Source organism: Lupinus angustifolius, chromosome LG14 (genome assembly GCF_001865875.1).
Source record: "Lupinus angustifolius cultivar Tanjil chromosome LG14, LupAngTanjil_v1.0, whole genome shotgun sequence".
NCBI classification, from domain to species: domain Eukaryota; kingdom Viridiplantae; phylum Streptophyta; class Magnoliopsida; order Fabales; family Fabaceae; genus Lupinus; species Lupinus angustifolius.
The window spans coordinates 4,927,237-4,938,070 of NC_032022.1; the positions used below are offsets into that span (position 1 = coordinate 4,927,237).

The 10,834-nt window shown below is 32.0% G+C and overlaps 1 protein-coding gene across 1 annotated transcript; it reads left to right on the forward strand.

The window, feature by feature from the left end:
* Positions 8,527 to 9,032, forward strand: LOC109326535. Its single transcript, XM_019559227.1, has one exon. The coding sequence runs from the start codon at positions 8,599 to 8,601 to the stop codon at positions 8,977 to 8,979; it is 381 nt and encodes a 126-aa protein (XP_019414772.1). The 5' UTR covers positions 8,527 to 8,598; the 3' UTR covers positions 8,980 to 9,032.

Genomic DNA, 10,834 nt, shown 5'->3' on the forward strand with positions numbered 1-10,834 from the left:
TTCACATCAAGTTGCTGTAAGTCATTGACCACTTGATTAAAATTGTTGAGATGTTGTTGCAAATCAACACCTTCCTGCATCTTCAGGTCATAGAGTCTTTGTTTCAAATACAACTTATTTGTTAGAGACTTGGACATGAACCGCTTCTCTAATGTCTCCCATACCTCTGTTAGTGATGTTAGATCCATAACATGATACATCACTTCATCTGATAGACAGAGTCGTATGATTCCTGCAGCCTTCTCCTTCAACACTTCCAATCCATTTGATCCATACCCTCTGGTTTATTCTCACGTAGCGCCTTTGATAGACCTTGTTGAGCCAACACATCCTTAACCCTCCTTTGCCATAATCCGAAATTACTAGTTCCATCGAACTTCCCCACCTCGAATTTGGCACCTAGGTTCAGAGTCATCTGATACCAATTGTTGGGAACAAGCGAACAATCAAATAGTAAAGAGTATAGAGACAAGAGAATAACGCAAGAGATTTAGTAACTAGGTTCGGCCAATTGTGCCTACGTCCCCGAGAGCGTTGAGCGACTACCACTATAAATTTTTAGAGAATTTTGATTAGTGTTTGACTATTCTTTTCCTTGTTACATTAAGTTTACATAACATCAATATATATAGTTCTCTACCCTAACCCCTTTACGTCAGCCCAAACCCATAACTTGTATTGTTGTTATCTAGAGATATGAGTCATTGCACAACAGAATTGTTATACATTTGTTGGTGTTATCCAACAACTGAAAAGGAGGATGAAACTCCCCCGAGCATGCTTTGACAACCTCCTGGATCAATGAATGCTTCCTTGAGAGACTTAAAGTTCAACACCTTTTGATTGTTTGGCCAGTGTGACAATACCACCCTTCTCATACATACCATAACTTGTTGTGTCTTCTTCAAGAGTAGGTGACTAAGCTCCAAACTTTTTTTTGTCTTCCTTGGCTTTCCACTAGTAGCATGAGTATGGACATTAAACACACCTTCATCCTTATCAATGGCATTATGAAGATCATTAACGTCACCAACATGCAAATAGCCCCTACCTCACCAACCTCCATAGTTACTTCCATCTTTATTCATTCTAATCGTCTTAGATGCACTCTCTTGATCTCGAAGGATTCAGGCAAAGACTAGGTCAGCATCAACTTGGATGAGATTAATGAAAGGTGTTCTGCGAGGGGGGGAATCAGATCCAGTCCCTATAGCATTGACATGTTCAATCATGCTTTCCTCTATAATATTCAAATTGGAATGTTGTTGTTCTTTGTTGCGGTTTTGTTGTTGACATCATTCTTCATAAGAAGGATCACAGAGAATGGAGAGGGCTTGAAAGGATGATGGTTATGGTGGAGGTGACCCCCAGGGAATCATCCGTTGCCTCCAACACAGCACTCCATTGCACTTCCTCTATACATCTTTCAATCACCACCATCACCTTGAATATCTTCAACCGACCCTTCAATAGGGTATATCAGCGTTGGAAACTTGGTTCTCCTACTTTCATGTTATGCACTCCTCTTGTGCAAGGGATCTTTTGCTCCACATAAAGATCCTTGAAGCATGACAAAGTGGTGATTCAAGAAATAAATATTTTGGCCCGTGAAGAACTTGGTGTATGGTCTCACTTTCTCCTTTAGAATTTAATTATTTTGCTATTCACCTCCCAATATGCTCTTGATGAAGAAATAAATTTATATGAATATGTATGTTATTTGAGTGTTTTGGATTTATTGTGTGTGTGGTTTTTCATGACCTTTTTCTTTGTAGTGTAGGATTTAGGGAAGATGAATTGGAATGAAGAGATATGGGTGGTTTTGAGAAGAGGTGAAGAATTGAGAATCTCGCCTCTCCTGGAGTACCCTCTTTTGTATATATTTTTTGGCAGTGATAAGAAAGGGAAAATAGAGTGTACGCGTTAAGCCAAAAATGGGAAAACCATGAATGTCTCAATGAAAGGAGTTAGGTGGTTTTTTTTACATCACAATGTGGGTCTCCCTTGTTATCCTCAAGATTAGGATGGCAACTAGGCAAAATGGGTATAGGTAGTACTTTCCTATACTCATACACGCATTATTTATAGATATCATTATAGGAAGCGGGTATTCTTTCTTCATTCAAATTGTAATATATTTATTTAATTTCTTTCTCTTACAATTATTGGATTAAAATAAAATGACCGATAACCTAAGGTTTTCATTGATCGGATAGTTAAATATGAACATGATTTTTAGAAATGTGCTCTTTTCAAGATTTTTGAAACTTTTAAACTTTCTGCATTTTTTATTTTATAGACATAGGCCAGACAAAATTCAGTATTCACATTAGATGAATGATAATGCAAAATGCATGTCCCGTAGGATAATGGACCATATCATGTAGTGATTAGTCATCACTCTAACATATGGAGTGTGATGATGGGTTGATAGGTACCATATACTATAGAGTAAGCTAGGGTAATGATAAGCTATCTAGGTTTCTTTCTATGATTAAAATTATCCTTAGGACGATGAGTCATATCAATTGTACTTATTTTGCATACTAATGAGATGTGCCTATAGTGTGGGGATATCAAGGTACAATAATATCTTTTGTCATGAAGTTTAGGGTGACACTTTGGTCATTTTATTTAATTGATTGAGGTCCAAATTTATGTTAATAAGAAAATAAATAATAAACTTCTTATATCTTAGGTGGGGTACACATACAAGGTTTCTTTGGACATATAAAAGTCATCATTTAGGGTAGGGTTCTAGGTATATTAGTAGTGAGTCTCTTAAATGATTCTATATTTTTAAAAGGTTTCAATATTGCATCTCTTTAAAGGAATGGAAACCCAAATATTATAGGGCTAGAAATGAGAGATAGACGTAAGCTCCTAACTCACAATACCAATAACAGTGTAAGTGGTCCATCCTACCAATAATAGAGACGGCGAGAGTTATGACTGGTAAGATAAGTGTCCCTCTACCCTAAAAATTCTCTAATACTCAGGTATAGGACACATATGTGTACAAACACGAATGTACCATATTATGTGCTAAGAAGAATATAAACTTGATTAAATAACAACATACCCCTCAAAATAAAAGTGATTTAATATAAGCTTTGAGTTAATATGTACATATATTTAATGTGTAAACTAAAAAATGATTCAAGATGCCATGGAGTGAGTAATTCTTGGCCTCACTCTCTTAATGAAATATCTCAAGCAGAATTGACAAGTACCATATTTTGTGGTTAAATGTATCAAATTCTCTTTATGCCCACTTTTGGAATAAATTGCTATTCGAATTAGAAATCTAGATTTTGGAATCAATTATGGATTGTCAAATGTATTAATACTCCGTTCACTTGTACTATACGTACCCGCTAATTACATGAATTAATTTATACTTAAAGTTGGTTGCTTATTTCTTTTAATTATTTATTAAGGAAAGAACTATTTTTTTAATTTTGTGCCTCACAAGATTATATATTGTTCATATATGTGAATACCCATTTTTGTCCGGCCCATAATAAATTTCAAAAAAAACTACATACCCACTTTCCCTTTTCACAACTACAAAAACTACCCATGACCCCTCAATCTAAAACCACCCATGATTACTCAATCCCAAACAATCTATATGACGCACAATCACTCATCTACTTCTACTGGCCTCCATCACTCACATATCGTTGGGTTTTATTTTCTTTTTTCAATTAAAAAATAGATAACTTTTGGTGGTTCAAAAAAGTGGAGGAGGAGATGATTTAATTTCTTCTCCATATTTCTTTAAAAGATAAGTCTAAGGCTCTCATAAAGTTACACACAAAAAACAAAAAACTAAAAAAGAACACTATAGACAAAGGGATGAAACATAGAAAAATGTATACTCAAGAAAAAAAAGAACACTAAAGAGGGACAAAGTCCACTTATTAAAGTAACAGCACAGTAACTTCACTCAATTTTGAGGCCAAGGTTAGTATTATTCCTCTTTTCCATGTATTATCTCTATAGTTGTTTCCATTTCACGTGTATTCTCTTTCTTTATTCTATGTTATTTTTCTCTTTATTCTCTCTTTCATCTTTCATTTTCATCTTTTCTTTCTCTCTCACTGGATATTCATATCTCTCATCTTCTTTATTTTTTCTCTCTTTCTTGAACCATATTATATCATCCGTTCTTTTTCACGCCTTACATAAATAAAAATAGAACAACCCAACCAAAAAACTATTACCGGTGCAAGAGGTTCTTATACCTTCGGGAAATGTCATTGACGAGCTGGTAAGCGGCCTCATGTGCCTCTGCACCGTCGGAAGAGATGGCGGCATGGATAACTCCATCATGACCAGGGAGGGCCACCGCAGGTTACTTCTCCACCGGGTCTTCCATCCCACCGTCACCACCACCGGCTCAAGGGATAAAGAGGAAGTGGGGGTTGGTCGTATGCCCTCTTGCGCCTCTCCGGAGGTATTGCATGGCTTCCGTCACGACCGACGGGTGCCATTCCAGAAGGTTCACCCCCTCTTCAATCTTGTACCACAATGGAATTGAGGTCTCCATGCCAACATAGTACTACATAGGTAAGACCCGTAGTACAACATAATTATTGTAGTATTGTGTTGACATGGAGACCTTAATTCCATTGTGGTAGAAGATTGAGGAGGGAGTGGACCTTCTGGAATGGCACCTGCCGACCGTGAAGGAAGCCATGCAATACCTCCGGAGAAGCGCGGGAGGGCATACGGCCAACCCCCACTTCCTCTTTATTCCTTGAGTCGGCTGTGGTGATGGTAAGATGGAAGAGTCGGTGGTGGAGCAACCTGTAGTGGCCCTCTTGGCCGTGATGGAGTTATCCATGCTGCCATTTCTTCTGGTTGTGCGGCGGCAAATGAGGCTGCTAGCCGGCTCGTCAACAGCGTTTTCTGGAGGTATAATAACCTCTTGCACCGGTAATGGTTTTTGGTTGGGTTGTTCTACTTTTATTTATGTAAGGTGTGAAAGAAGAAAGGATGATATGATATGGTTCAAGAAAGAGAGGAAAAAAACAAAGAAAATGAAGATGAGAGATATGAATATCAAGTGAAAGAAAGAAAAGATGGAAATGAATGAAGAAAGAGGAAAAAGAGAATAAAAAAAAAATAACATAGAATAAAGAAAGAGAATACATGTCAAATGGAAATAACTAAAGAGAGAATACATGATGAATAATACTAACCTTGGACTCAAAATTGAGTGAAGTTACTCTGCTATTACTCTAATCAGTGGACTTTCTCCCTCTTGAGTGTCTTTTTTTTCTTGAGTGTAATTTTTTTTCTCTATTTTGTCCCTCTCTCTGCAGTGTTCTTTTTAAAATTTTAGTGTTTGGTGTGTAACTTTATGAGAGCCTTAGACTTATCTTTTAAAGAAATATGGAGAAAAACCCAACTTCTCCTCCTATTTTTTGAACCACCAAAAGTTATCTGTTTTTTATTGAAAAAGAAAATAATATCCCGTGATACCTGAGTGTGTGGGGGGTTTGTAGAAGTAGATGAGTAATTGTGTGTCATATTGAGAGATTATGGGTGGTTTTAGATTGAGGTGTCATGGGTAGTTTTTGTAGTTATGAAAAGGAAAAGTGGGTATGTAGTTTTTTTTGTTATTTAGTTTTTTGAAAAAGTATTATGAGTCGGACAAAAAAAAGTATTCACATTATGTATCCTAATGAGCAATAAAGAATCAATAATACATAATTCTATGTAAAAATTTGTTTATTGGTTGGATCTGTTTTATATATTTTTAAAACAGAAGTGTCATAATGTGATTGTTCAAATAATGAATTGATAAAAAAAGTGAATAATCACGAATCTTCCTCCACCTCTAATGTGATTATTAATTTTTTTAAACATATATATATTTTAAATAATTGTGAATATACTCATATTTATTTAATTTGTGCATTCCTTATTATCTGTCATTAAAGAAAATTTTGAGTGTTGCCATTATTATTATTGTTACTTTAATTAATCATTTATTATTTTGAAATGTTTTTATTATTATTTCAATTTTCTTCATTGAGAACTAAATTTAATGAAGGTAAACGACATAAACATGATATTTTAAGATGATAAGAGGAAAGAGAAGTAAAATCACAATATTTCCTCATTCTTTATTTTAAGTGATTAATTATCACATGTGATAAAGACATTAATTTATTAAAAAATTATAATTTATTATTATTTTTTCATATAAAAACTATCGTGATAATTCATTAATTGCGTTTTTGTTAATCATTTATTTAATTGTTAATATACCTTGATTATTACCTTATTAACATTATTAATTTAATAATTGTTTGCTATTATTAGTTTGATAATTATTGTCATTAATAATATTATCATTAATTTGATAATTAATTTTTCTTATTAAAACTATTATTGTTATTATTAAAAATTAGTTGTCGACAGACACCCGTCCCATATTCTTATTTTATGATATTAAATATTATATTTATATTTTTTATTTTAGACAATTAGAATTTTTTTATTGAATGTACTTCATGTTATAATTTTTGTATTTATTATAATATGCAACTTAAAACGATATGTATTAATTATAGTTATCTAGGATTATATGTTTTTACTTTAAAAATAAAAAATATTAAAACCAAAATAAAAAATAAAATCAAGGTTGTAATTATTTGAAGTTTTGTATTTATATAGGATAGATATGATGATATGAAAAAATAAAAAAGGAAGGAAATAGCACCTGTGTACAGACAGAGAGAGATCATAATCAAATCGACCATTGATCCTAATAAGAATGACGACGCATTAGTACTGATAATAACTACTAGGCGGGGGCAAGGCAACTGCCAGAGGTGGATGACACGTGTGATTAAAGAGTGGAATATGTGGCACTATGTGGGCGTGACATGTGGCAAAGGCAAAGTATTGCATGGTTGACGTTGACTTTGATGTAAGCACAACATGAGCATGCTGACGTTAGCTTAACTAATGGGCACTGATGTTTGCGTCATTTTTTAAAAACAATTACATAAAATAATTTTTTTTTTATGGTTTGTCTCATGTTGTTTCTCTGATATTTTGTAGTTTTTATGCGTGTTACAACCGATGGTCAAATGGTCCATTATAGTTGAATCTAATAGGGTTAATGATAGAGAATATGTCATTTTTAAGTTATCATATGATAATATTGTTATTCCAGATATAAAAAATCTAATAACAACCGGTAACTTTCCTATCCATAATTCAAAAAATTATTTTCCATTTAGATTTTTATGTTTTTAGAAGAGATAAATATTGTTAATATTTTTATCTGGTTGAATTTATTTATCTTAATAAATACCCTGATAATAATCATTTTCAGTATAATTTGTTTATTTTAAGATACATTGAAAATGTTCATAATGTGGTAAAAAAATTATATTTTATTTTGTTATTATTTAACTTTGAAAACTTTTTAAAAAAAAAATTGGCTCTTCTTTTAGCCAAATAAAATTAGGTGTTCACTAGGTCCATTCCAACTTTCACAATTAACTCATGCACCTATTTCTGTAAAGTGTGTGAAAGATAATTGTAAATGAAAAACGATATTCTATAATATATTTTGCCTTAGAATTGGGAATAAGGAGTTTTTAGATGAACTTAGTGTTTTTTTGGCTTTCGTCTTCCTCTATAAAATTTTAATTGTGAGTAGCACATAGATGACATTAGAGTGGTATATTACCATCGCAAAATCTCAAGTACAATCTGTCCTCACAATCGCTCCAAATGGATGCATTAGTAAATTCTTTTATCTTTTATCACAAAAATTCAAAGACATTTATTTCTTGATTCAGATTTGAATGCTTAATCATCATAGAGCTAGCCACCTAATTAAATTTTGTGGAAGAAAATAATCAAGAAATTTTTTATTCTTAAACTATTAATGCTTTTCCAAAACTATGTAATTTGTTATAGGAAATATTAACAACTTTCATAAAAAAATATGTAACTAGGATGATACACGTACCACTCATCTTTTCAATGACTAGAAAATAAAATATAAGTTAAATATATATTAGCATAAGCTGAGTCATGACTACAAATATTAGTCATAATATATGTAGATATATGAGGATGATCAATTTACACTCAAATTAAATTATATTAGTTACCCATGTCTGCATTAGATTTAAAAATAAAGGAATGAACGAGTAAATGTGATAATTTGAATTTAAATAAATCTCTTTTATATATATTAATATAATTATACATATTAAAAATGAAATATTTATACATTATAGTGTAAATATTTATATATAATCACTACCTCATATATCATTTATTTATATATTTTTAAAGAATTAATAATAAGTAAACATAAATTATAGATATAATAACAATTTATAAAATTCATATACTATTATTAAATATATTTTTGCTCATTAAAAAATCATTTTATTTAATATATCTGGAGAGGATTGGGTCAAGTCAAAAGAAAGAAAATTCAAAGATAAATCATAAAATTCTATTGAGAACCGTGGACTCCTGGTTCCAATATTCGCAGCATCCTGAATTGTCTTTAAACCTTCACACCTCCGAAGGCAGAGACACAAATCTGCCATGGTCGACGTTAAGCATCAAATGAACACCTTTGCGGTGTCGGTAACCGCGACACTGGCGGTGCTGGCGAAGCAAGCCAGCCGCCTACCAAGAAAGCTGAAGACGGCGGTGACGGAGCCGGCGTTGAAGAACAGCTTCAAATTCGACCTGAAGTCACCGAAGTTGCTGTTTCGGAAGCCGAAGAATCTGCTGAAGAAAATGAGCAACAAAACGATGTCGTTTATTCATAAGAAGAAGAAGAAGAATAAAGAGGGAGAGGAGTGGGGAGATGGTGGCGTGTGGCAGAAGGAAATCATGATGGGGGACAAGTGTGAGCCGTTGGATTTCTCCGGTTTGATTTGCTACAATAGTAAGGGGAAGCAAGTGAACAAGATTCTTTGATATTTTTGTTTCATCTTGTTGGTAAGGATGAACTTTTGCTGCGGAGATGTATGTCTTAATTACTGTTTCTGTAATTGATCAAAACAATAGTTAGGTATTAATGCTGTTTTAGTGATTTGCAACAATTTTAGATTATATTAAAGAAATATTATTCGTGGAGAAGTTCTAGCAATTAATCTTTTTAATTTGAATAATTTTTTCTACTGATCACAATATATGACACGTAATTAAGTTTACACACTTTTTTGATACACCAAATGCTCTAAGGAGGTGATGAGTCTTTTTCTTATTATGATATTATCTATGTAATATATATCATACTTTTTATAATTAAGAAATGAGTTTTTATTGATATGAAAACATACTAACTACTCTTTTAATAATTTTCATTCAAAAGATTCAAATTTTTTTATCTTTAGTCTATTATGATCTATGAAGCACAGATACGTCAAACACCCTCACGTGTCGGTGTCCGACACAGATACACTCGAATTCGCGAAAAATACGTATTCATAGAGTATCCAAAAATTAAAAAAATAAAATAAATAAATATTAAGACACATATCCGATTCGTTTTCAATAAAATATAGTATATATGAATTCATTTTCAGTAAAGTATAGGATATATAGATTCGTCTCCAATAAAACAAGATAAGATAGATTTGTTTCCAATAAAACATGATAACATAGATTCGTTTTCATTAAAATAGGATAAAATATATTTGTTATGGAGAACAATGATTTTAGGATAGATTCGTTTTCATTAAAATATAATAAAATAGATTTGTTATGGAGGGCAGTGATTTTAAATTTCCATTTGATTTACACTTATAATTTTATCATATTTTATGTGTTTTTATTATTTTATAGTGTATCCCTAAACGTATCGTATCCTATATTTTGGAAAAAATACGTATCGACGTATCGGATATGTATCGTGCCCGACAAACGTATTAATATCCGTGCTTCATAGATTATGATATCTCAAGATCGAACGAGACTTAAATCATTTAAAGTAGGATGTTGGTGTAATGGAATGAGTCTAACTTAGTGATAGAGTTTTTAATATTTTCGGGTATTTTGCTCGTTTTGGGTCCCTGGTGCAATCACATGGGTGAAATGAAATTGTAGAGTTCGTCAAATTGTAAGCATCTTCCAGCAAATCTTCTAGAATACAGTGCCTCTACGTGTATGAAAAAGAAATTATTTAAATCAAAAAATTAATATGCCACATATTTTTATTTGTTAAAACAAATGACAATCTGTTTCCATATAGAATTGCAATGAAAATCAAACTTGTGGGGAATCATTCAAACCTAATATAAATTTAATAGGAAAAACCTATTATGATTAAGTTTGAGTGGATTAAAAACATTCTAATTTTTAGATTAAAATTTGGTGTTATTGATAGTCTATCCAAACCGATTAAAAAGTTAGTACCTTGAAATCTATACAATTCTAAAAATATACAGAAGCTCTAACCTCCAATCAATCACAATTTTTAAGGCATATCATGCTTCATATATATATATATATATATATATATATTACTTAACTAATACTGTCACACCATTCCCTTCAGAAACTGCAATGCTATGCAATATAACCATTATAAACACTTTTGATGTTTTTTTACTTAATGTATTTATTAAAACAATGATGATGTATTTTTTACTAAATTGATATATTTAATTATTTTGGTCAGATTTTCCTATTAGGTCTCGGTTATTTGAAACCCAAGAATTTGGGAAAGATATTATTATTTTCAATACAATTAAACTCGGGTTTGGATTCTAAGTTCCAAGTTCCATGATAGATATGTACAAACAGTCCCGATCGATCTCATTGTCACTCT